Source organism: Gadus morhua, chromosome 8 (assembly GCF_902167405.1).
Source record: "Gadus morhua chromosome 8, gadMor3.0, whole genome shotgun sequence".
NCBI classification, from domain to species: domain Eukaryota; kingdom Metazoa; phylum Chordata; class Actinopteri; order Gadiformes; family Gadidae; genus Gadus; species Gadus morhua.
In genome coordinates, this window is record NC_044055.1 from 13,113,618 (window position 1) to 13,140,188 (window position 26,571).

Below are 26,571 nucleotides of genomic sequence, written 5' to 3' on the forward strand. Positions count from 1 at the left end.
TAATAACTGAACCATCAGTACAAATCATTCTCACTCGTCATGAACGCCTCTTCACGCACACCACGCATGCGTAGGATAGCTGTTGTTCCCTTGCGCAAGCGCAGTGCGCTCTGTGATAAACGCCTTTCCTCAGTCCTCCTCCGTGATTTTGTGATTTAAACTCTTTATTCGGACTAATGATTTAAACTCTTTATTCGGACTAACCTCGACCAGGGGCGATAGCAGGCAGGATGCAGGAGGACGCGCGCTATCTCAAGCGGTAAAACATCAGTAATGACCTCACTGTTTATTACTGTTAAACCCACAGGAGGAGGTGTGGTTAACGGGTTCATTAACACTAACCCTAACACCAGGCGATAGTGATATTCAAGATACAGGGCGGATATGTGGCTCAGGAGGGACCCCTAAGGTACAGCGGGTTGGCTGGTAACCAGATGGTTGCTAGTTCGATCCCCGGCTCCTCCTAGCGGAGTGTCGAGGTGTCCCTGAGCGAGACGCCTCACCCTGACTGCTCCTGACCAGCTGGCTGTCGTCCTGAGGGGCTGACACTGTTTGTGTCGGTGAATGTGTGTATGAACGGGTTAATGTGTGTATGAATGGGTGAATGTGAGGCAGTATTTGTAAAGCGCATTACGGGCCACTGGTCAGTAAAGCAGGGTATGAATGCAGTCCGTTCACATTCACACCAGTTTAGCTCCTAGCGTTTGGATTATCTCATGACGTCATCACACTACATCTAAAGGTAAACATCTATGTGTGTGATGATGTCATGTCATCTTCATACTACATCGATGTTTACCTTTAGATGTAGTGTGATGTCATGACGTCATCACACTGTCATCACAACATTATTCTGATACAGCTAGATGTATGATGTCATCATATCATTATAATACACCTGTGATAATGATGTGATGACTAATTATAGTACAGATTCTAATACAGATCCCCCTCATCTCCACCTCCTCCTCCTCCTGTAGGAAGGTGCGTGCTGGCAGTCTAGACGTCCACCCCACAGAGAAGGCCCTGGTGGTGCAGTATGAGGTGGAGGCCTCCATCCTGGGGGAGGGAGGAGACCCCATGCTGGGGGAGCGCAAGGAGGGCCAGAAGATGTGAGTGCACCTCCTCCTCCTCCTCCTCCTCCTCCTCCTCCTCCTCCTCCTCCTCCTCCTCCTCCTCCTCCTCCTCTCATATCTGCATCTTGCTACAGAAGCTAAACTAAACTCCCTCCTCCTTATCCTCTCCTCTCCTCTCCTCTCCTTTCTTCTCTTCTCTTCTCTTCTCTTCTCTTCTCTTCTCTTCTCTTCTCTTCTCTTCTCTTCTCTTCTCTTCTCTTCTCTTCTCTTCTCCTCTCCTCTCCTCTCTTCTCTTCTCTTCTCTTCTCTTCTCTTCTCTTCTCTTCTCATCTCATCTCATCTCCTCCCCTCTCCTCTCCTCTCCTCTCACCCCCCCCCCCCCCCCCCCCCCCAGTATCCGGGTGAAGAGCCTCTCCCCCAGTACTGACGTGGGGGCGTTGGCCAGGAAGGTGGTGGAGGAGTGCCGCCTCATCCCGCTGTCACGCCTCCCCCAGGTGGAGCACCTCCTGCACTACCTGCAGAGCAGGAGGCCCGCCGAGGGCAAAGGTCAGGGTGTGTGTGTGTGTGTGTGTGTGTGTGTGTGTGTGTGTGTGTGTGTGTGTCTGTGGGTGTTCTAATGTGTATGTGTGTGTGTGTCTGTCTGTGGGTGTTATAATGTGTGTGTGTGTGTGTGTGTGTGTGTGTCTGTCTGTGGGTGTTATAATGTGTGTGTGTGTGTGTGTGTGTGTGTGTGTGTGTGTGTGTGTGTGTGTGTGTGTGTGTCTGTCTGTGGGTGTTATAATGTGTGTGTGTGTGTGTGTGTTCCAGTGGACCAGAGCAGTCAGCTGCTCAGACCCAGGGAGCTGACTCCGTTCGAGGGCCTGGAGGTGAAGCAAACACACACACACACACACACACACACACACACACACACACACACACACACACACACACACACACACTAATCAGTTACGCCGCCTAGAAGACTTGTGCGTGTTGTGCGTTGTGTGTTATGTTATGTGTGTGCGTGTTGTGTCTGCGTGTTGTGCGCTGCAGGTGGGGGAGGAGGCCTCCATCTCCCAGGTGGAGCGCTACGTTGAGCTGCTCTACGAAGGACTTCCTGAGAAGATCAGAGGCTCCGCCCTGCTGCTGCAGCTGGCCCGCAACCCTGACAACCTGGAGGAGCTGCTGCACAACGGTACGCTAGCCTGTTAGCTCCACCAGCAGCTCTGTAGCATCCATGCTAGCCTGTTAGCTTCAATAGCATGTCTTTAGCACAGCTCCGGCCTGTTAGCTTCCCTAGCAGCTATGTAGCACAACGCTAGTCTGTTAGCTTCACTAGCATGTCTGTAGCATCCATTCTAGTCTGTAAACTTTGTTAAAGTGTGTGTGTGTGTGTGTGTGTGTGTGTGTGTGTGTGTGTGTGTGTGTGTGTGTGTGTGTGTGTGTGTGTGTGTGTGTGTGTGTGTGTGTGTGTGTGTGTGTGTGTGTGTGTGTGTAGAGACGGCTCTAGGGGCACTGGCCCGGGTTCTCAGGGAGGACTGGAAGCAGAGTGTGGAGCTGTCCACCATCATCATCTACATCTTCTTCTGCTTCTCCAGGTACCCACTGCTGGGATGGGTTGTGTGATGTGTGTCTGTGTGTGTGTGTATAGTTTCCCCAGTTCCAGGTGGGGGTGTCCGACTGTAGGGTGTTGTGTTGTGATGTTGTGCGTCTGTGTGTAGTTTCTCCCAGTTCCAGGCGGTGGTGTCCCACTATAAGGTGTTGTGTTGTGATGTTGTGCGTCTGTGTGTAGTTTCTCCCAGTTCCAGGCAGTGGTGTCCCACTATAAGGTGGGGGCTCTCTGCATGGCGGTGGTGGAACATGAGCTGAGGAGACACGACCTCTGGAAGGAGGAGCTCAGCAAGAAGAACAAGGCCTATATCCTCAAGTACTGCATCATATATATCATCTACGTTATATACATTATGTATCCTAATACTACTATAACCTCCAGTACTACATCATATATATCATATACATTATAATAATAATAATAATAATACTACTAAATCCTCCAGTACTACATCATCTACATTATATATCCTAATACTACTAAATCCTCCAGTACTACATCATCTACATTATATATCCTAATACTACTAAATCCTCCAGTACTACATCATCTACATTATATATCCTAATACTACTAAATCCTCAGGTACTACATTGTCAGTGTGCGTGTGTGTCTCCAGTGTGTGTCTCCAGTGTGTGTCTGTACTGTGTGTCTCTAGTGTGTGTGTTTGTCTGTAGTGGGTAGCTCTAGTGTTTGTCTGTAGTGTGTGTCTCCAGTGTGTGTCTGTAGTGTGTGTGTCTCCAGTGTGTGTCTGTAGTGTGTGTGTCTCCAGTGTGTGTCTGTAGTGTGTGTGTCTTCAGTGTGTGTCTGTAATGTGTGTGTGTCTCCAGTGTGTGTCTGTAGTGTGTGTGTCTCCATTGTGTGTCTATAGTGTGTCTGTAGTGTGTCTCCGGTGTGCGTTCCCTAACTGCCCGTACGCGAGGCGGTCCCGGAGCAGGGCTCCCTGCGGCGGGACCAGGAGAAGGCGGTCAGGAAGTACCGCAGCCTGCTGGCCAAGCAGGAGCAGCTGCTCAGAGGTACCTAGCCTGGAGCACCTAGCCCCCTGCAGCTAGTCTGGAGCACCTAGCCCCTTGCAGCTAGCCTGGAGCACCTAGTCCCCTACAACTAGCCTGGAGCACCTAGCCCCCTGCAGCTAGCCTGGAGCACCTAGCCCCCTGCAGCTAGCCTGTAGCACCTAGCCTACTGCTGCTCAGATGTACAAACACAATTTAGCAGTATATCTCTCTCTCATTCTCATTCTCTCCCTCCCCCCTTTTCCCCAGTGTCTCTCTACCTGCTCCTGAACCTGGCTGAGGACACTCGTACCGAGCTGAAGATGAGGAATAAGAACATGGTGGGTCTCTTGGTCCGGGTCCTGGACCGCGAGGACCCCGAGCTGCTGGTCCTGGTGCTCTCCTTCCTCAAGAAGCTCTCCATCTTCCTGGAGAACAAGAACGACATGGTGAGGAGAACCAGGGAAATACCAGGTTTTGAACCACGTATAGAAACCTCAGAGGAACCACAGGACCTGTGGAAACAACGGGACCTCTAAGGAACCACCAGAATCAGAACCATGTGTTGGGGTTCTCCTTCCTGCGTATCCAAGCTGTCTCTCACTCTCCTGCTTCTGATTGGCAGGCCGAGGTGGATACAGTGCAGCGATTGGCTCGCTTCGTGCCGTGTGACCACAAGGACCTGCTGAACCTGACGCTCCGCCTCCTCCTCAACCTCTCTTTCGACTCAGGCCTCCGGACCAAGATGGTGGAGGCCGGCCTGCTGCCAAAACTCACCGCCCTGCTAGGTACCTAGCATGCTGCCTAGTTAGCCCAAACTCAGCTCCCTGCTAGGTACCTTGCATGGTGGCTAGTAAGCCCAGACTCTCCTCCCTGCTAAGTACCTAGCACGCTGGCTGGTTAGCCTAAATTCACCGCCCTGCTAGGTACCTAGCACGCTGGCTAGTTAGCCCAGACTCTCCTCCCTGCTAGGCACCTAGCATGCTGGCTAGTTAGCCCAAACTCAGCTCCCTGCTAGGTACCTTGCATGTTGGCTAGTAAGCCCAGACTCTCCTCCCTGCTAAGTACCTAGCACGCTGGCTGGTTAGCCTAAATTCACCGCCCTGCTAGGTACCTAGCACGCTGGCTAGTTAGCCTAAACTCAGCTCCCTGCTAGGTACCTAGCACGCTGGCAAGTTAGCCCAGACTCTCCTCCCTGCTAGGTACCTAGCACGCTGGCTAGTTAGCCCAAACTCAGCTCCCTGATAGGTACCTTGCATGGTGGCTAGTTAGCCCAAACTCAGCTCTTGGCTAGGTACCTAGCATGCTTGATAGTGAACATAGTGAACTCAACAGGCGCTGCTACTTGTTAATGTTGTTTTTTGTTGTTGCCTAGGGGACGCCACCCACCGGCAGGTGGCCATGTGGATCCTGTACCACATCAGTGTGGACGACCGGTCGAGGTCCCTGTTCGCCTACACAGACTGCATCCCCCAGGTAGACCACCCCCCAGGTAGACCACACCCCCAGGTAGACCCCCCAGGTAGACCCCCCGGGTAGACCACACCCCCAAGGTAGACCCCCCCAGGTAGACCACACCCCCCAGGTAGACCACACCCCCCAGGTAGACCAAACCCCCCAGGTAGACCACACATCCCTGTTGTCACCTACTGGTCCCACTGGTCCAGACCCACTAGCTAAGGTGTGTGTGTGTGTGTGTGTGTGTGCGTGTGCGTGTGCGTGTGCTTGTGTGTGTGTGTGTGTGTGTGTGTGTGTGAGCAGCTGCTCCAAATGCTGTATGACCACGGGGAGGAGAAGATGGACATTGAGCTCATCTCCTTCTGCATCAACCTGGCAGCCAGCAAGAAGAACGCCCAGATTATGTGTGAAGGTACTCACCTTACACTAACTAACCACTTACTAACCACTCACCCCAACACTAACTAACCACTCACATAACCACTCATCTAACCACTAACTAACAACTAACCAACCACTCACCCCAACACTAACAAACCACTCACTCCCAACACTAAATAACCACTCAGCCCCAACACTTACTAACCACTAGCTAACCACTCACCCCGAACACTAATCTAGCTAACCACTCAACCTTAACACTAACTAACCACTCACCTCCAACACCAACCTAACTAACCACTAACACTAACCTTACTGAACACTCACCTCTAACACTAATCTAACTAACCCCTCAACCCTCACACTAATCTAACTAACAACTCCCCCCAACACTAACTAACCACTCACCTCTAACACTAAACTAACTAACGACTCAACTCTAACACTTACCTAACTAACCACTCCCCCCAACACTAACTAACCACTACCTAACCACTCACCCCAACACTAACCAACTGTTCAACCCAACACTAACTAACCCCTCACCCCTATTACTAACCATACTAACCACTCACCCCAACACTTACCAACCACTCACTACTACTACTACTACTACTGCTCTTCGTCCCCTAAGGGTCATAAGGCTTCAATGAGCACTCTCCATTCCACTCGGTCCCTGGCAGCATGTTGGGCCTCTCCCCATGACAGGTTCCTCTGTTGCAGCTCTTGTGTCACAGTTCTGCGCCAGGTGGTTTTTGGCCTCCCTGGTTTTCTTTTGCCTGGTGGTGTCCATCTTAAGGCGACCTTTGTGATGCGGTCCTGCTCCATCCTCAACACATGTCCTAGTCTTCTCAGGCGTCTGTGCATAATCTCCTTGGTGATGCTCCAGCTTCTCGTTTTTTTGTACAGGTCATTGTTGGAGATCTTATTAGGCCAAAAGATTTGGCATATTCGTCGGAGGCATCCATTATGGAAAACTTCCATTCTCCTCATGTCTGTTTTGACAACCCGCCAGCTCTCTGAACCGTACAGCAGAACAGACTTTACATTGTTGAATAGGAGCATCTTTGTTTTAAGGCTGTATTGTTTTGATCTCCAGATGGGACGGAGTTGGGAGAAGGCACCCTGAGCCTTTCCCAGCCATGCTTGTGATCCATTTGTTGTCTATTGCGACCAGGAAGAGGATAGGTTGAGATGATGCACCCCTGTCTCAATCCGGACTGCACGGAAAATGTTCATAGAATGTTTTTATGATTGAGATGATCTTTGATGGTATTCCATAGGAGTGCAGTATCTTCCAGAGGATGTTTCGGTGGACACTGTCAAAAGCCTTCCTGAAGTCCACAAAGTTGATGAAGAAGGATGTGTTCCATTCCAAGCACTGTTCTATGATGTTACGCAGAGCAAAGATCTGGTCCATACATCCTCTTCCCTTCCTGAAGCCTGCTTGCTCCTGTCTAATCCTGGTGTCAATGGCTGTCTCCATCGGGTCAAGAAGGACTCTGCAGAACATCTTGCTTGGAACAGATAGAAGGGTAATTCCACACCAGTTGTCGCAGTTCTTAGTGTTGCCTTTCTTGGGAACTTTGACAATAATACCTTTGGACCAGTCTTCAGGGATGGTGTCACTGTTCCAAATGTTTTGGAATAGGTCCGTCAGCACTCGTGTTGATGTTGGAATGTCGGGCTTGAGCATCTCAGCATGAAGAGTATCTATGCCACATGCCTTGCCATCTTCAGGGTTTGGATGGCAGCTTTAACCTCAGCAGAGTCCGGGGGGTTGGTGTTGATTTCCAGGGTATCCTCTGTTGTTGTGATGTTCGCTCGTTGTTCTGGCTCAGGGAGGTTGAGTACTTCCTGGAAGTGTTGAACCCATCTGGCTTCTTGTTCACGCTCTGATGTACCTTTTGTGCTGTTTCGGTGTATATGGTCTTGATAGCATTCCATTTGCTGTTTATGGTGGGTTCGTCTGACCATTTCAGAGGAAGCCTCTGGCGTGCTGAAGCGGTTTCCGAATTCCAACACAAACTCTTTGTTTTTCTTTGGATACTGGAGTTTTGCAATGTCCAGTTTCCTCTGCCGGTGGCTTTTTGGGATTGACTTCTCCAACTTCAGTTTAATGGTGGCAGCGATTAGGTGGTGGTCGCTATAGGCATCTGCACCCCAGTAAGCTCTAACATCTTGCAGTGACCTGCGCCATTTACCATTAATGATGATGTGGTCGATTTGTTTGATTGTCCTACCATCAGGTGCCATGTGAGCGTATGGATGTTCTTGTGGGGGAAGATGGTACCGCTGATGACGAGTTGGTTGGTCATGCAGAAATCCGCAAGGCATTGTTGTTCCTTTTGCTACATCCATGCCTGCCCATTGCCCTCTCGTTGTTGGAATTGTCGGTACCCACTTTGGCATTCATGTCATCAGTTAGGAGAAGAACGTCGTGTTGGGGTACCTTTGAAACCACCATTGGCAGTTGTTCATTCCAGTCTTCTTTGACCTCCTCCTCAGCCTTGTTGGTTGGTGCATAGCACTGTAAGATGGTGAGTTTACAGTACTTTGAGTTGAGGCGTATTCAGATCAGCCTTTCACTTACTGGTTCCCACTCCAGCAGGGTTTGAGCCTTCTCCTTGGCGATTAAGATGGCTACACCATGTGTGTGGGTGTTCTCGTGGCCAGAATGGAGGATGACAGACCCATCATGCAGGACTTGATGACCAGAGCCGGTCCAGTGACTCTCACTTATCCCCGGGATGTCCAGGCGGTACCTTTTCATCTCACTAAGGACTTGTGCTGTCTTGGTGGTCTCAAACATGGTTCGGACGTTCCATGCTCCAATGCAGATCTTGGTTTTAGGCCCTAGTAGGCCCTCTTTCGCACTCCTGACTTCCTTTCGGCTTTCATCAGAAGTGGTCATACTGCCACCCAAAGAGTTTGGGTGGCTGGGGTCTACAATGGGCCTGATGTCAATAGGATTTCTCATTTTAGTTTCTGTAACAATAGGGTTTTTTTACGGGATGGCGTTGTTAGCGCCGTGCCCAACCCCCAACCTGGAGGACCAGGTGCTGCCTTTTGTCTCACTCCTCACCCAAGACCAGTCTGGTATGATTGAACCTGCCAGGAGCCGTCGGCTCCCTCCAGCATAGCTCTCAGGATCATAGAAGCACGCAAGCCTCTCTACCATGGCAAGGTCACAGCACGCGGAGAGGGTAACCCTAACCAACCACTCACCCCAACACTAACTAACCACTCACCCCTAACACTAACCTTACTAACGTCTCACCCCTAAAACTAACTAACTAACCACTCACCCCAACACTATCTTACCCCTCACCTCTAGCACTTACCTTTCTAAACTCACCCCTAACACTAACCTTACTAACCAATCACACCTAACACTATCTAGCTAACACCTCACCCCCTAACACTAATCTATCTAACCACTCAGCCCCAACACAAACCTAACTAACCACTCACCTCTAACACTATCCACTCACCCCTGACTCTAATCTAACTAACCACTCGCCCCCATCACTAACTTAGCCACTCACCCCCAACACTGACCTTACCCTAACCTATCCGCTAATGGTGTTTCCGTGTCCAGGCAACGGGCTGAAGATGGTGATGAAGAGGGCTCTGAAGATGAAGGACTGCCTCCTGATGAAGATGATCAGAAACATCTCCCAGCACGACGGACCCACCAAGGCCCTGTTCATAGTCAGTCTGTTATAGTCCTATAACCAACCCGTCCTATAACAAACCCGTCCTCTAACCAACCCGTCCTATAACCAACCTGTCCTATAACCAACCCGTTCTAAAGTCCTATAACCAACCCGTTCTACAGGCAACTGAGACACTGTTCATAGTTAGTCTGTTATAGTGCTATAACCAACCTGTCCTTTAACCAACCTGTCCTTTTAAACAACCCCTTCTATTACCAACCCGTCCTATAACATACCTGTTCTATAGTCCTATAACCAACCCGTCCTTTAACCAACCTGTCCTTTAAACAACCTGTTCTATTACCATCCCTCCTGTAACCAACCTGTTCTAAAGTCCTATAACCAACCTGTCCTATAACCAAACCGTCCTATAACCCACCCGTTCTACAGTTCCATAACCAACCCGCCCTATAACCTACCCCTCCTTTAACCAACCTGTTCTACAGTACTAGAACGGGGTTGTTGGTTAGCTGGGATAACCCGGTCTACCTTGTTAACCAACCCATTGTTTAGCTAGCTTACCCGGTCCAGCTCGTGAACCAACCCGTTGGTTAGCTAGCTGAGCTAAGCTGAGTCTATAACCAACCCGTTGTTTAGCTAGTTGAGCCGGTCCAGCTCTTTAACCAACCCGTTGGTTAGCTAACTGACCCGGTCCACCTTGTTAACCAACCTGTCTGACAGGACTACGTGGGCGACCTGGCAGCCCAGATGGCGGCGGAGGAGGAGGAGGAGTTTGTTGTGGAATGCGTCGGAACGCTGGGGAACCTGACTGTCCCGGAGCTGGACTGGGAGCTGGTCCTCAGAGAGTACAACCTGGTGCCCTACCTCAAGGACCACCTAAAACCAGGTGAGACCCCGACCAGGTGAGACCTAGAGACCACCTGACCAGGTGAGACCCCGACCAGGTTAGACCTAGAGACCACCTGACCAGGTGAGACCTAGGATCATTTGAGACCCCGGACCACAGACCAGGTGAGACCTAAAGATCAGGGGTCTCATTTATAACCGTTGCGTACGCACAAAACGGGGCTGAAAGTTGCGTACGTGACTTTTCACGCCAAGGTTGTGATCTATAAAAAACCAACTTGACGGGAAAATGTGCGCAGCCCTAAGCAAACTCTGACCCATGCGTACGCATGGTTTGGAGGAAAAGGAGAATTGGCGACACAGACGGTGTGGTGGTGAACTGAAGTCAGACCGAAGAATTGCAGAGTGAGAAGAACGATTATGTTTTATCATCGCCCTTCATCGATTTAATTTCAACCAGTATCATGCGTTAAATCCTAATCAGAATAATTTAAGTCCACTGCGTTATTTATCAGTTATAACTCCAGAAATATCTCCTTAGAATAGAAATAAAAAGAAATTCTCTATATTTAATCCCGTCACTCCATACTGTCCACTGACGGCGCGACTGCATGGAATAAAGCATCTGTCCAACATGTGTCAATAACATAATATTTTTATGTGACACTGTAAACACATGATCAAATGTCAATTAAATCCCAAGTGTGAAAAACCAAGCCACACTCATCACAATCGTTGTCCGTTACTCTTGATGCTTTTCATGACAAATCAGGCATTAAAAAGGGGTTATGTTCAAGAACATTTTACGTGGGTAATTACAAACTGATTATCCAAGGCGTTCTCGTCAGTCTTATTACCGTAACCCTATAAATACAGAGGTGAGCGCCGTGGTAATGCTGCACCATATGGCACTTCTGGCGGACCATGCAGGATTCGGAGGGAGAGGGTATTTAGGGACCATAACGATTTATTGGTAGGCTACATAAAAATATGTAACTCTATGTCAGACCACTTCTTTTTTAATTCTGGGACTGTGCGCTCCGTGCTACTGACAGAGTTCACTGCTGCAGCAACATGTTGCCACTCACTCTGCTTTTTGTTGTTGGCGATTCCAATCCCGTGACCGCCGAACAAAACTACCTTTCGGGCCTCCATCTCACCCACAAGTGTCTCCACTTCAACCTCCGTGAAATTTCGCTTTTTTGATTTTCTCAGTACTTCTGCCATTGTTTCCAACAAGACATAATACCGGCATCTGAGTCTGTTTTATATGCAGATCGCATTCATGAGGTCATTTGCATTGACCATTTATGGTTAAAAAGGGGCTATAGAGGGCGGAACGTGAAGCTGATTCAGCTGCGCACAATTATAGTCAGTATGTGATTTATAAAGCAAAGATTGCGTACAAGTGTGCGTACGCAGTGTTTTATAAATCTGAATATTTTTTGGTGCACGCAAAACTTGGCTTCTGGGCGTACGCACATTTTTAGTAACGATCCTACGCACAGTTTTATAAATGAGACCCCTGGTGAGACCTGGAGACCCTCCAGCCCTCAGCAGGGGTCCTGATGGTTCTGGTCCTGATCTCCTCTAGGCTCTGCGGAGGACGACCTGATCCTGGAGGTGGTGATCCTGGTCGGGACCGTCTCCATGGACGACGCCTGCGCCGCCATGTTGGCTAAATCCGGCATCATCCCCGCCCTCATAGAGCTGCTAAACGGTACACTAACCCTGCTAGCAGTAGCCCTCATAGAGATGCTAAACGGTACGCTAACCCTGATAGCAGTAGCCCTCATGGAGCTGCTAAACGGTACGCTAACCCTGCTAGCAGTAGCCCTCATAGAGCTGCTAAACGGTACGCTAACCCTGCTAGCAGTAGCCCTCATAGAGCTGCTAAACGGTACACTAACCCGGCTAGCAGTAGCCCTCATAGAGCTGCTAAACCTCTCCTCTCCTGTTGTGCTGATGTTGTGTTGTGCTGATGATGTGTTGTGTTGTTTTGATGTTGTGTTGTTGTGCTGATGCTGTGTGTGTTTTTGTGTCCTGCAGCCCAGCAGGAGGATGATGAGTTTGTGTGTCAGATCATCTACGTCTTCTACCAGATGGTTTTCCACCAGGCGACGCGCGACGTCATCATTAAGGACACCCGTATCCTCAGGGGGCGGGGCCTGGACCTCGGGGGGGGGGGGGGGGCTGGACCTCAGGGGGAGGGCTGGACCTCAGGGGGAGGGGCCTGGAGGGTGGACCACAGGTGGAGGGGCCTAGAGGCTGACTCTGGCTGTTTCCCAAAGTGAAGGCTGCAACCTTGCTAGAACACTTCCTTGCTAGTCTAGTCCTATGGAGATGAGGCTAGAGTGCTGCCTAGCGTTTGCAGGCTCAAAGTTTGGAACGACTTGCTAGTGTGGAAGTGCTTCTGCTTCCGCTTTTTAATACTGCTCCAGTGGTCGATATTTTAATTGTTGAAATTGTTATTGGCGACAGTAGTTTGTTTAAACACCAGCTATTTGCATATTAAAACAGTCGATCCATGCAGAATATAGCCTATCATTACGTTACAAAAACGTTTTGAACGCAGAGGATTGTGGATATTTCGACTCATCGAGGATCCATCGATGCATCCTTGAAAAATCTCGGAATTCTCAAAAATAAAGGACGCGAAAAGGGCGCGAATTTCCGAGTGTTTCTCAACATTGGAACAGTGCTTCTCGGCGTTCTAGGACGTAGCGTCCTTAAAAGGGCGGCCGTTGAGTATGTTTCCTTCACTTTGGGAAACAGCCTCTTTTCTCTGGTAGCAGAGCCTCTTCAACGAGGGCCCGCCTACCAGAGGGAGGACTACCGTGCACTAGGGCTGTCAAAATTGCTCAAAAATGACATTCGAATGTTCGTTTGGAAAAAAATCACGAATTCGAACTATTCGAATATCTGGTTGCCTATTTTACGCAGTTGCCGTCAATATGTCAATAATGCGACAAAACCATGGTTCAAATTAGTGGGATATATATATCCTATAAACAGCCCAGTAACGTGGAGGCCTAATCATGAAAAGCCACAACTTTGTATCGCTTGCATTTCACCACCACACCTGCAAGCGCGCAAACTATAGTAATCTGAAGAAGACGCCCGCTTCTGAATGTTACAAAGTATGCTAGTGGTAACGTTCCTTGCTTTGCTTACCATTTATCGAGAAGGCCTATTAAAATCGATAGAGAAAAAAATGCATGTCGCCTACGTCTTTCACCATGCCAGCGAAAGGGCCAGCACTACGCACCGTTCGGATTCATGAAAAAAAAGCTGTCTCGGACTTTGCCGAGAACATTGCGTTATAGCAGCTTTCACCAGCCAGACTACTAGCTCCCTGAGCTCTACTACGGATGCTTATTGAATGGCATAGCCGAGCTGGAATACCTATATCCAAGTACGGAAACCCCGAGGGGATAAAATACATTCGCTCTTCACAATACTAGTCTGTTACACTTGTACCGCGGGAGTGTTTTTTCACATTCGAATATTATGAGGGACATCGCGAACAGACAGAGACTCATTCACAAAGCAGATAGAGGCGCTTGTACCGCGGGAGTGTTTTTTCACATTCGAATATTAACTTTCACGTTCGAATTCGCGTTTTTGGATACATTTCGAACGAATATTCGAACTTCGAATATTCGTTGACAGCCCTACCGTGCACTCTGATCTCACTCTTAACACTCTGCTCAGAGAGTTCATAGTGAGATCAGAGTGTGCGGTGGGCGTCCCCAGGGACTGTAGTGTTTTAGGTGAGAGAGCTTGATGATTGGTCAGAAGTGTTTCCTTGACCCCACCCCTCAGAGGCGCCGGCCTATCTGATTGACCTGATGCACGACAAGAACACGGAGATCAGGAAGGTGTGCGACAACACCCTGGACATCATCGCTGTGAGTGCCCCACACACACACACACACACACACACACACACACACACACACACACACACACACACACACACACACACACACACACACACACACACACACACACACACACACACACACACACACACACACACACACCCCGGTGCTGACCCCTCCCCTCCAAACCCCCAGGAGTATGATGAGGAGTGGGGCCGCAAAATCCAGTCGGAGAAGTTCCGTTTCCATAACAACCAGTGGCTGGACATGGTGGAGAGTCGCCAGGCAGAGGAGGGCGAGGCCTATCTCTATGACAACGACAACGACCGCACAGACCTCTTCTACAGCGCTGGTCTGTAACTCCTCCTCCAACTCCTCCTGGTGTTTAACTCCTCCTCTAAATCCTCCTCCTTTAACCCCTGGTTTGACTCTAGATGGTATCACTCCTGGTTTGACTCCTGGTTCTGTGTCTAGATGGTATCACTCCTGGTTTGACTCCTGGTTCTGTCTAGATGGTATCACTCCTGGTTTGACTCCTGGTTCTGTCTAGATGGTATCACTCCTGGTTTGACTCCTGGTTCTGTGTCTAGATGGTATCACTCTTGGTTTGACTCTAGATGGTATCACTCCTGGTTTGACTCCTGGTTCTGTGTCTAGATGGTATCACTCCTGGTTTGACTCTAGATGGTATCACTCCTGGTTTGACTCCTGGTTCTGTGTCTAGATGGTATCACTCCTGGTTTGACTCCTGGTTCTGTGTCTAGATGGTATCACTCCTGGTTTGACTCTAGATGGTATCACTCCTGGTTCTGTGTCTAGATGGTATCACTCCTGGTTTGACTCTAGATGGTATCACTCCTGGTTTGACTCCTGGTTCTGTGTCTAGATGGTATCACTCCTGGTTTGACTCCTGGTTCTGTGTCTAGATGGTATCACTCCTGGTTTGACTCCTGGTTCTGTGTCTAGATGGTATCACTCCTGGTTTGACTCCTGGTTCTGTGTCTAGATGGTATCACTCCTGGTTTGACTCTAGATGGTATCACTCCTGGTTTGACTCCTGGTTCTGTGTCTAGATGGTATCACTCCTGGTTTGACTCCTGGTTCTGTGTCTAGATGGTATCACTCCTGGTGACGGCTCCATCAGTCCCGATTTCTACAACGACCTCCAGTCCCAGAACGGAGAGGATCCTCCTGCAGGGTGAGTCACAGCCTGACCTCTGACCTCCTCCTGCAAAGTGAGTCACAGCCTGAGTGCAGAGGACATACAGCTGGTGCCTGATTGGTCTGTAGGGTCTATGTTAGATCAGGTCCTAGATCAGCCTGATAGGTCTGTAGGGGAACTAGGACTCCAGGGACGCGCTAACGAGTGTCTCGTCCAATAGGATCACAGGGAGATGTTAGCGAGTGTCTCGTCCAATAGGACCACAGGGAGATGTTAACGAGTGTCTCGTCCAATAGGACCACAGGGAGATGTTAACGAGTGTCTCGTCCAATAGGACCACAGGGAGATGTTAACGAGTATCTCGTCCAATAGGACCACAGGGAGATGTTAACGAGTGTCTCGTCCAATAGGACCACAGGGAGATGTTAACGAGTGTCTCGTCCAATAGGATCACAGGGAGATGTTAACGAGTGTCTCGTCCAATAGGACCACAGGGAGATGTTAACGAGTGTCTCGTCCAATAGGACCCAAGGGAGGTGTTAACGAGTTGGCCTCGTCCAATAGGACCACAGGGAGGTGTTAACAAATGTCTCGTCCAATAGGAACTACCGGGATGTGTTTGACCAGACCAGCTCGTCTCCAGGGCGACCGGTGACTGCCTACGGCTTCAGACCAGACGAAGACCCCCGATACCAGTACACATAGAGACCAGTACACATAGAAACAGCACACATAGAACCAGTACACAGACACTCACATAGAAACCAGGACACATTAATACACACTGGATAGCAGAACACTCACTGCCCTTGAATCCTGGACAACTCAAGTTGTGTTTTCATTCTTTCTGTGCACTATATCTCTGTGTTATAATCCCTGTCGTATCGTCTGAATGCCAGCGTGTTATTTATAGATCTGCAATATGAGCGTAGCATGCGGTCATCTGTTAATGAACATTGTTTCATGTGGATATCTTTATAGTTTAGATCGACTTCAATCGATTCTGCGCTGTTTGGGGCTTCAGAATATAATAAATATTCCATGTTTCATTTGTCGAGTGGTTCATGTATTTTATTTAAATTTTGGTTTTATTTTGGTGTGCTGCATGGAATGCATCTGCTTCTTAGATCACGCTATTAGCTTAGCTTATATTGGTTAGCTTGCATTGCTAGCAAGCTAGTTGTACTAGCTATGGGCTCGTCCCTCTTATACACACACCAGTAGAGCTACATTATGGGCTGGGCCCGTACACAACATAATTAAACAACTGTTGCTACTGACCAACCAGGGTGAACTCAACCCTGATGCATCTACTGAATCACAAGCCAAACAAAACCCTTTTAAGTGTTTTATTCATGAGGAAACGGCAGAGGAGATTACTGCAGCAGGAAACTCCTCTACACATAGATCTAGATATATGTATATAGATGTGTGTGGGTGATTAGCCAGGGTGTGTGTCAGCGTGCGAGTCAGTCGGGGTCTGTGAGTCAGTCAGGGTGTGTATTTTCTGGATACTGATTGGTCGTATGCAGTCCAGTCGGTTGTGGTGGAGTTGGAAGGAGGGCGTGACCCATCGGCCACAGGAGCACCGGCCCCCTGCCCAGCAGAACGCCCCCAGCTTACTGCTGCACCGCGGGCACTGTAGCTGGAACACATAGACATACCACTATAGAATACACACTATATCTATACATACTATATAACTATGAGTATATACAGCAGAACGCCCCCAGCTTACTGCGGCACTGTAGCTGGAACACATAGACATATACACTACAGATAGTAAAGATAATATACAATGTATAAATCGTGTATACTATGTACACGATATAAGTGTTAGAGTGAATATTAGAGTCTAATGGTGAATATTAGTATGTATAAGTGAGTCATAGTGTGTAGTGGTGAATATTACTGTGTGATAGTGTGTAGTGGTGAATATTACTGTGTGATAGTGTGTAGTGGTGAATATTAGTGTTTTAAAGTGAGTGATTGTGTGTAGTGGTGAATATTAGTGTTTTAAAGTGAGTGATTGTGTGTAGTGGTGAATATTAGTGTGTATAAGTGAGTGATTGTGTGTAGTGGTGAATATTAGTGTGTATAAGTGTATGAAGTACCGGCCCGTCCAGCTGGCCAATCAGAGCGCTCTCCATCCACTGGACAGGTTCAATGAAGTAGGAGGTGCATGCTGCGTTACCTGGGAAACCATATTAATAATGATTGATCACATACTGAATCATTTATCAGATTATGAGGCCCAGCCTTCGACCGGCTTTGACGGATTGACAGGTCGTCTTACCAGTAGGATCGCTGGATTTCTTGTGCTGAAAGGATGAAGCTCCGTCCCCAACCTCGTGGCTCAGGAGACTGGAACCACGGAACAGAGTCCTCCTGTAGTCCAGGAACCGGGGGATCAGAGACCTGGACTAACAGAGGCCTCCTGTAGACCAGAGACCTGGACTAACAGAGTCCTCCTGTAGTCCAGGACCCGGGGGAACAGAGACCTGGACTAACAGAGGCCTCCTGTAGACCAGAGACCTGGACTAACAGAGTCCTCCTGTAGTCCGGGACCCGGGGGATCAGAGACCTGGACTAACAGAGTCCTCCTGTAGACCAGAGACCTGGACTAACGGAGTCCTCCTGTAGTCCAGGACCCGGGGGATCAGAGACCTGGACTAACAGAGTCCTCCTGTAGACCAGAGACCTGGACTAACAGAGTCCTCCTGTAGTCCAGAGACCTGGACTAACAGAGTCCTCCTGTAGACCAGAGACCGGGACTAACAGAGTCCTCCTGTAGACCAGAGACCGGGACTAACAGAGTCCTCCTGTAGTCCAGGACCCGGGGGGTCAGAGACCTGGACTAACAGAGTCCTCCTGTAGACCAGACACCTGGACTAACGGAGGCCTCCTGTAGGTAATACAGGTTGTAATATCCCGAAATATCAGTTGACCTCTGACCTGCACTTTCTGCACCGATAGGAGACCTCGGAGGAGGCGGAGTCAGCGGGATCCACCGCAAAGACCTCGCTTGGGACCTGGGAGAGGTCTACACACACACACACACACACACACACACACACACACACATAACGTGTACTAGAATGCTGGTGGGCCACGGCATGGTACATGATGGAATCAAGCATTTATATACAGCTGTGTGTGTGTGAGGGTGAGTGTGTGTGTGTGTGTACCTGCCTGCTGCTCAACCAGCAGCCTGAGTCTGAACTCTCTGAACTCGGCTCGGCTCCGGTCGACTCGGCAGCCCAAAGCCTCGTAGAGCTGGAGCTGCTGCTGGAACCCAGTGTTCACCCTGCACACACACACACACACACACACACTAAGTGAGCTAAGCAGGAGACTTTTACTAACGATTTTTCAGAAGACAAGACATTGGAGTGGAGTGAGGAGGAGAGAAGAGAGAGGAGGAGAGGAGGTCAGGGGCTCTGACCTCCTCTCCCTCCAGGAGGAGGGATCAGAGCTCACGTGACCTCCAGTGGGAGGGGTCAGAGGTCTGAGGTTGTGACCTACTGGACGTCGGGGTTTCTGCGCTGCAGGCGGTCGTAGGCCTCAGAGAAGCTCAGCCTGTGGCTCCTCATCAGGTAGGCCGTTACCATGGCAGCACTACGGCTCCGCCCCGCATGGCTACACATACACACACACACACACACACATTTCCATACTGTTTACAAACAGTGTGATTCTTGACTAACCACACTCTACACACACTCTATTGATCCAAAGGTTATTACTATGCAGGCTCAGAGTTGAGGATTGGACTTAAACCTTTGACCTACCAGTGCACAAGAGCAGCCCCGCCCCCCTCCACAGCTTCCTGTAGGAACAGGAAGCTGTCATCCATATGACTCAGGAGGTCAGAGGTCGGCTGGTCCAGGACGCTGATCCTCTTGTGTCGGAGCCCCGCCCCCTGGGGGAGGGGAGGGTCCTCGGAGTCCACCGACAGCACGTGACTGACCGCTGCCTCGGCCAAAGCCTGGGCGTCGCTCAGGTCGGCTGCTGATCCGATGAAGAGGCCGGGCTCGACCAATATCATGATGGGGCGGGACTAGCTGGGAAAGTGATACTGATAACTGATAGTCCACCGAGTTCAGTGAGGCGGAGAGCACGACTCGACAAAGATGGCAGCGCCCGTAAAGAGATTTTTTTTGTATTTGTACCCGGTTGGTCATTTAAATCTAGATTTGAAATGCCCTCTTACACACATGATTACATTGCTGCTTTAATCCGGTAATCAATTAATGTATTGCACAGTCTTGCTGTGTGTAATACAATGTGAAGTTCTGTTGTTTGTTTTCGAGCTGGTTTGCTAAAGAGGCTAATGTAGCTATAACAATGACGGGGTCAGCCCTATGTTCCCACAGCCCGATGTTCCCACATTTCTAAGAAGGTTTTTTCATTTACATTTTTGAACAATTAGGCCCTGTGTTCCCACAGCCCTATGTTCCCACACTTCTTAGGCATTTTCAAAATTTGTTTTGTGTTCCTTATATTTCCCTTCAATTTATGCCCTATCCTCCCACAAGCTTTTTTTGGAAGCACTTTAGTTTATAGTAAATGAATGAGCAATTTTTTTCCACAATATTTGGTGAAAAGCATAGCAGACAGGGTTAGGGATAACCCTATCTTAAGTCTGACAAGATGTTGTTGCTCAAGTGAGGCAGGATCCAACGGTGCCAGTGAAATGTGGAAACATGGGGCTGTGGGAACTTAAGGCCAAATTTTGGAAAAATCAAAAAATCTTAGAAATGTGGGAAAATTGGACTAGCCAATGACAAACGGGAACGTTCTAATTGTTACAAACCAGGAAATCACAAGAGCTTGTGCGGTTGGTATACGAGGCATTTCGAACACACCATTATCTAGTATTAATGAGAACACGTAGTACTGGACCAAGTACTACTGAGTACTAGTATTAGTACTGGACCTAGTACTACTGAATACTAGTATTAGTACTAATCCTCATATTAGTACTAGACCTAGTACTACTAGAAAGACCATAATATTACACACCTTTTTGTCGCCTGATCACATCAATAATCCTGATGTGAATCCCGATCATGTGGTCCCTTCATAAAAGTGTTGTGTGGGCTTCGTTAAATCATCCGATTTGAAACATCCAACTCAATTTCCGTTCCAGGTAAAATAAACCAATACCATACAAGGAAAAGTAGCATTAAGAAATACAAGTCTATAATGTTTTGTACAAAATAATGTATTGTATTTGAGTCAGATCTGAAATAAACATCGAGATTTGTTGAGGTAATATGCCCTAAAATAACTTGGCTACGACCCCTAACCGTTTGTATCAAAGCTTCATAAAGGTCGACCCTGAACCAGGCTGCCTCTACGAATAGTCAAATCTCCTAACCTTTGTGGAAAACGTAATCGGGTCAAAAGAGATGAAAAGGTGCTTCCTTTTGAACATAGGAAAAGACAGCGCTGTTTAAAATGACTCCACTTTTCCTAACCAACGTCATTGCGCGACGGGGAGTATTGCTGACCTCTAGCGTCTCTACGGTGGAACTAGTTTTCCGAAGTTGTTCTACAAGGGCTCTTTTGATCCATGCGTTCTAGTGTTGATTGAAATCAGGTTGTCGCCAACAGTGAGAATCACTAAGATCGGACATTGCCAACGAAAATATTCTCGGCCAATTCACATGTGAAAAAAAGAGGCTCAACTTACGTTGATGTTGAAATTAACTGCCCCCAGTAGTCTTAAATGTGAAGTCGGTCATTTATTTTCTTACGGTGTATATTGTGTGCTTGATAACCAACAATAAATAATTTAATTTCGATTCAAATAATGTTTCTGGAATTGGCATCCATTATTATCAATTGTATTTTCTTCTACTGAACCGAATCGCTCATGTGTCTCCGCGTAGTCGGTATACTTCGTCGGTGGCATGTTGCTTTAAATATTGCCGGAGTTGCTCAGGAGTAACCTATGCTAAAGGAGGGTTAAAGGGAGCATCGAGGCTCATTTCCTAAGCATTTTTAGAATTCGAACCACCTTTCCTCCAGACGAGGAGGAGCAGACCAGGAGGAGCGGGTCATGAGGAGTTCATGAGGAGCGGGTCAGGAGGAGCGGGTCATGAGGAGTTCATGAGGAGCGGGTCAGGAGGAGCGGGTCATGAGGAGTTCATGAGGAGCGGGTCAGGAGCGGGTCATGAGGAGTTCATGAGGAGCGGGTCAGGAGCGGGTCATGAGGAGTTCATGAGGAGCGGGTCAGGAGCGGGTCATGAGGAGTTCATGAGGAGCGGGTCATGAGGAGCGGGTCATGAGGAGCGGGTCATGAGGAGTTCATGAGGAGCGGGTCATGAGGAGCGGGTCATGAGGAGCGGGTCATGAGGAGCGGGTCATTAGGAGCGGGTCATGAGGAGCGGGTCGCGGTGAGGCCTCATGCTTCAGGCTGCCTTGCACTAGGGTCAATGGCCCCTAAACTATCGCCCTTAGTTTCACATCACTGCCCAATGCCTCTCCACGCCCCCTGACCTCTGACCCCGCTGACCTCGGCTTGACCCCCCCGCTGACCTCTGCCTGACCCCCCTCTGACCTTTGCCTGACCCCCGCTTAACTTCTGTAGCATCTTTCTGTAGTACTAAATGTGTACTGTAGCACCTCTTACTGTAGCATTGACATAATGTAGGCTGCGCTTTCCTCATTGTTAACTTTATTAGCAAAAAAGATCAGCAATACGACATAATATAACTAAAGCGGCTAAAACAAGCGTAGCACATAGCTCCATCACTACCACTATGTTGATACTAACAGACCTACGGCTATAAACACAGGAAACAATAACATGGTTATGAAGAACATCCCAGCATCCTGATTGGCTGACTGGATAGATGACATCACTGAGGGACACCTCCTCTACCGGCACGGGAGAAAGTGACACCTAGAGAGAGAGAGAGAGAGAGAGAGAGAGAGAGAGAGAGAGAGAGAGAGAGAGAGAGAGAGAGAGAGAGGGCGAGACACAGTGAGAGCGAGGAACTTTTAATCTGACAGAATCAGATTAAAAGATCTTTCCTAATTAAGCCTGAGGGAGTCAGACGAGGTCTAGAGGCCCCAGACCAGGAGGTCTAGAGGCCCCAGACCAGGAGGTCTAGAGGCCCCAGACCAGGAGGTCTAGAAGGTCCTTACCCCTGCGGATGAGCGTGGTACGCCCGTCCCCCCTGCCTCTGAAGGCTGGTCCTCTGGAGGCCAGACTGCTGCTCTGGGCGTGGCCCACTAGAGGCCGGCGTGGAGCACTGCTGCTGTCTGTGGAGGAGACCGGTTATTCTACAGTAATATTAAAGAGTAGTATTAATAGACAGCATTTCATTCTACAGTAATATTAAGGTGTATAGTATTAAGAGACAGTATTATATTCTAAAGTAATACTAAAGTGTGTAGTATTACTCTACAGTAATATTAAGGTGTATAGTATTACTCTACAGTAATATTAAGGTGTATAGTATTATATTCTACAGTAATACTAAAGTGTATATTATTCCTCTACAGTAATATTAAGGTGTATAGTATTATATTCTACAGTAATACTAAAGTGTATAGTATTCCTCTACAGTAATAATAAGGTGTAGTCACCGGGGTCCTGGCTGGTGGAGGGCAGCGCTGCATCCTCACTCTGCTGCCCGGAGGCCTCTGGGTCTGGGTGGCTCTCTGAGGACCCCTGGAGGCTGGGAGGACACACTGCTGTCAGGACCACAACAACCCAGGCTGGACCACAACACAACACAGGCTGGACCACAACACCACAACACAACACAGGCTGGACCACAACACCACAACACAACACAGGCTGGACCACAACACAACACAGGCTGGATTACAACAGACGGTAGTGGTACTAGTACTAGAACTAGATGGCAGTAGGGTGACCCTCTCACCCCTCCCCCTCCTGCTCCATGAAGACCTCGTCGTCGCCGGCCCCCATCCCACCGGAGTTGGTAACCATGGGAACCGACTGGGAGGCCATGTTGTCACTGCTGTCCAGAGGCAAAGACTCAGAGAACACCGTCACTAGAAAGAGAGGAGAGAGGAGAGAGAGCCATAGTGAATACACAGAGCGAGAGAGAGCCATAGTGAATACACAGAGCGAGAGAGAGCCATAGTGAATACACAGAGCGAGAGAGAGCCATAGTGAATACACAGAGCGAGAGAGAGCCATAGTGAATACACAGAGCGAGAGAGAGCCATAGTGAATACACAGAGCGAGAGAGAGAGACATAGTGAATACAGAGCGAGAGAGACATAGTGAATACACAGAGCGAGAGAGAGAGACATAGTGAATACAGAGCGAGAGAGACATAGTGAATACACAGAGAGAGAGAGCCATAGTGAATACAGAGCGAGAGAGAGACATAGTGAATACACAGAGCGAGAGAGAGCCATAGTGAATACACAGAGCGAGAGAGGGAGAGATCGAGAGCCATACTGAAGACAGAGAGAGAATAGACACAGACAGGTGAGCAGACAGACAGGTACCTGGAGCAGCGATCTGCAGCGGGGTCGTGGGGACGCTCCTCCCCCCGCCCTCCTCCTCATGAGCCGCCAGGAACAGAGGAGACTCGTACATCCCCAGACCTACACACAGACACGCACATCACAACACAACATACATTATAACACACATAGCAGACGTAGTGTAGTATCGTGTTGTGTAGTGTTGGGTTGTGTTACCTCCGTGCGAGGCCAGCTGCCCCAGGTCCGAGTGTGTAGTGTGTTGTGTAGCGTAGTGTTGTGTAGTGTAGTGTTGGGTTGTGTTACCTCCGTGCGAGGCCAGCTGCCCCAGGTCCGAGTGCCCTGAGCTCTGGGGTAGCAGGTCCTCCGGGGGCCCGAACCTGAACCGCGTGGACAGAGCCGCCACCTGGGGGGAGCTGCACAAGATGGACGCCGTTAAACACTCATCCAAGATAGACGCCGTTACACACTCATCCAAGAGGGCCGAGGACCAGCAGGGATCAACACGGCTCCACTGTACAGCTCAGCCATGTAGCTGATAGCTGCTAATGCTGCTTAGCTCCTTGTTTCCCCTCATCCCTTCTCTTGGACATAGATCAGCGTATAGCCGGACAATGTGGCGGCTGGCGGCGTGCTCGTGGTGAGCATCGGGGCTAGCTCCTTACTGGATAGCCTCAGCGAAGCCGTCGGTGCGGTGGGGGACCACCAGCGTCGGGGTGCTGGGGACCATCCGGTCATCGTCGTCAAAGAAATGCTGCTGCAGGACACAGGAGGACAGGTTAGTACAGGTTAGTGGAGGTCAGTAAAGGCTACTGGAGTTAGTTCATAGTCATAAAGGTGACCTCACCATGCTGCCGATGCCAGGGGTCAGCTGGGGCCCTCGGCCAACCGAAGGCCTCCGCAGCTGGGAGGACTGTCTCTGATTGGTCACAAACATGGGGACTTCTTATTGGCTAAAGATGAACAAGTGTGTGTGTGTGTGTGTGTGTGTGTGTGTGTGTGTGTGTGTGTACCTGTGCGTGTGGGGGTCCCAGTTCGGGGGCGGGCGGTTGTATGTAGAGGCGGGGGGGGAGGGGGTGGGGGGGGCGTCGTGGCTGGGGGAGGCGAGGGGTGAGGGAGGAGGTGGGAGGAGCTGGGGAGGAGGTTGTGGAGGAGGGCTGGGGGTAAAGCATCTCTCTGGGGGGGAGGGGCTCCACCGCACTGCTGCTGCCCTCTCCTGGAAGAGAGGAACACACACACTACGCATTATACACACACTACACATTATACAAACACTACGCATTATACACACACACACACTACACACCCACACACTACGCATTATACACACACTACGCATTATACACACACTACACATTATACACACACTACACATTATACACACACACACACACACACACACACACTACGCATTATACACACACACACACACACACACACACACAATACACACACTACGCATCATACACACACACACACACACACACACCACATTATACACACAACGCACTATACACACATTATACACACACTACGCATTATACACACACACACACACACCCTACACATTATAAACAGACGAACTACACACACACTACACTCGTACCGCTGTGGGAGGACGGCCGGCTGGAGCAGTCTGAGGACGCAGCACCAAGGTTCTCCTCCTCCTTGACGGGTTCTGAGCCCTCAGAACTCATGGCTCCTTCCTCCTCCTCCTCTGCTCCTCCACTCCCGTCGTTACTCCCCTCTCCCCCCATCCCTCCGTCCCCAGTGTCTTCATCCTCTTCCTCCTTATACTGGGACACCAACAAACTTTATTCATGCAGCGCTGGTCCAGCAGAAGGACTAACGAGCTGACTAACGAGCTGCTTAACGACTACGTATACAGAATGCTCTACAATACAAGACTAAGGGCGTATTCACACCAGGAAAGTCCTTTAATTCGCTCTCCTTGGTCCAATGTTTCTTGTTCGGTTTGGTGCGGTTCCTTTTCACATTGCAGTTTTTTTAAATGCATCAGCATTTTTATGTGTTTTTTCTTTTCTTTCTTTGGTTTGGTTCGAACCGAAAAAAGGCAGGTGTGAATACGCCCTAAATGAATCATTTGATTACTGTAATTCTGTGGTGAAGTTAGCTCTGATGGTCGTGTCGTGTTGGGGGGGGGGGGAAGTAGTAAACAAGACAACCGTTCACATGACCGCAGAAAACGTAAGAAAAATATGTTTTCAGACCTCGTCATCCTCCTCCTCTTCCTCCTTCTCCTCCTCCTCCTCCTCCTCTTCCTCCTCCTCAGACTCCTTGCTCTCGCGGCTCTCACTGTCAGTGTCAATCACGATGACATCACGGCCCTGAGGAGCGGCCTGGGGGATCACCTGGTCTGAGGGGACCGACTGGGACACGCCCACATCCTCAGACTCCTCCCCCTCCGTCCCCAACACAGGAAACCCAACTTCTGGGATCTCCTACACACACACACACACACACAAAAACATCATGACATTTATTAGTGGAAAAATGACATTTATCATGTTCCCAGTCTGGTGATCCACCAAGTCTGTACCACCTGGAGCCTTAGGAGGTAGGGAAGAGGGAGCATTCGGACAGGAGGAGGTAGGGAGTAGGGAGCCGTAGACCAGGAGGGGGAGGTAGGGAGTAGGGAGTGGTAGGAGGTAGGGAGTGGTAGGGAGTAGGGAGCGGTAGGAGGAAGGGAGCGGTAGGAGGAAGGGAGCGGTAGGAGGTAGGGAGTAGGGAGCGGTAGGGAGTAGGGAGCGGTAGGAGGTAGGGAGTAGGGAGCGGTAGGAGGAAGGGAGTAGGGAGCGGTAGGAGGTAGGGAGCGGTAGGAGGAAGGGAGCAGTAGGAGGTAGGGAGTAGGGAGCGGTAGGGAGTAGGGAGCGGTAGGGAGTAGGGAGCGGTAGGAGGAAGGGAGCGGTAGGAGGAAGGGAGCAGTAGGAGGAAGAGAGCAGTAGGAGGTAGGGAGTAGGGAGCGGTAGGGAGTAGGGAGCGGTAGGAGGAAGGGAGCG

The 26,571-nt window shown here is 49.5% G+C and overlaps 3 protein-coding genes across 11 annotated transcripts in view; 1 reads left to right on the forward strand and 2 right to left on the reverse strand.

Annotated features, from left to right (window-relative positions):
• The first annotated feature begins 70 nt into the window (after positions 1-70).
• On the forward strand, positions 71-16,127 carry LOC115549223 (kinesin-associated protein 3). Of its 3 annotated transcripts, none has more exons than XM_030364304.1 (20): positions 71-259; positions 981-1,112; positions 1,471-1,622; positions 1,884-1,942; positions 2,112-2,253; positions 2,557-2,656; positions 2,851-2,975; positions 3,588-3,686; positions 3,933-4,111; positions 4,288-4,450; positions 5,038-5,138; positions 5,424-5,532; positions 9,103-9,215; positions 9,902-10,067; positions 11,622-11,747; positions 12,077-12,175; positions 13,853-13,938; positions 14,107-14,263; positions 15,025-15,109; positions 15,676-16,127. In XM_030364304.1, the coding sequence occupies exons 1-20, from the start codon at positions 231-233 to the stop codon at positions 15,776-15,778; spliced, it is 2,325 nt and encodes a 774-aa protein (XP_030220164.1). In that variant the 5' UTR covers positions 71-230; the 3' UTR covers positions 15,779-16,127. The 3 variants fall into 3 exon arrangements, with proteins under 3 accessions (XP_030220164.1, XP_030220165.1, XP_030220166.1); XM_030364306.1 differs by lacking the exon at positions 71-259 and adding an exon at positions 724-742; XM_030364305.1 differs by lacking the exons at positions 15,025-15,109; positions 15,676-16,127 and adding an exon at positions 14,346-15,018.
• Positions 16,128-16,408: 281 nt separating this feature from the next.
• On the reverse strand, positions 16,409-20,316 carry dusp12 (dual specificity phosphatase 12). 2 transcript variants are annotated; one of them, XM_030364341.1, is made up of 8 exons: positions 20,099-20,316; positions 18,865-19,137; positions 18,599-18,712; positions 18,262-18,380; positions 18,029-18,116; positions 17,370-17,461; positions 17,188-17,267; positions 16,409-16,718 (listed from the first exon to the last, which is right to left on the reverse strand). In XM_030364341.1, exons 2-8 carry the CDS (start codon positions 19,119-19,121, stop codon positions 16,515-16,517), a joined length of 954 nt encoding a protein of 317 aa, XP_030220201.1. In that variant the 5' UTR covers positions 19,122-19,137; positions 20,099-20,316; the 3' UTR covers positions 16,409-16,514. The 2 variants fall into 2 exon arrangements, with proteins under 2 accessions (XP_030220201.1, XP_030220202.1); XM_030364342.1 differs by having other exon boundaries at positions 18,865-19,133; positions 20,099-20,210.
• Positions 20,317-21,740: 1,424 nt separating this feature from the next.
• Positions 21,741-26,571, reverse strand: part of tpra (translocated promoter region a, nuclear basket protein) — a 38,502-nt gene continuing 33,671 nt past the window's right edge. For 3 of the 6 annotated variants that reach the window (XM_030364277.1, XM_030364276.1, XM_030364274.1), the window contains exons 45-55: positions 25,783-26,013; positions 25,158-25,347; positions 24,565-24,767; positions 24,399-24,470; positions 24,217-24,308; positions 23,771-23,967; positions 23,576-23,674; positions 22,978-23,110; positions 22,676-22,767; positions 22,232-22,348; positions 21,741-21,986 (exon numbers count right to left, since the gene is read on the reverse strand). In XM_030364277.1, coding sequence (XP_030220137.1) covers positions 21,943-21,986; positions 22,232-22,348; positions 22,676-22,767; positions 22,978-23,110; positions 23,576-23,674; positions 23,771-23,967; positions 24,217-24,308; positions 24,399-24,470; positions 24,565-24,767; positions 25,158-25,347; positions 25,783-26,013 — 1,470 coding nt within the window. In that variant the 3' untranslated portion in view covers positions 21,741-21,942. The remainder of the gene's footprint in view (positions 21,987-22,231; positions 22,349-22,675; positions 22,768-22,977; positions 23,111-23,575; positions 23,675-23,770; positions 23,968-24,216; positions 24,309-24,398; positions 24,471-24,564; positions 24,768-25,157; positions 25,348-25,782; positions 26,014-26,571) is intronic. The other 3 variants (XM_030364279.1, XM_030364275.1, XM_030364278.1) reach the window with 3 other exon arrangements.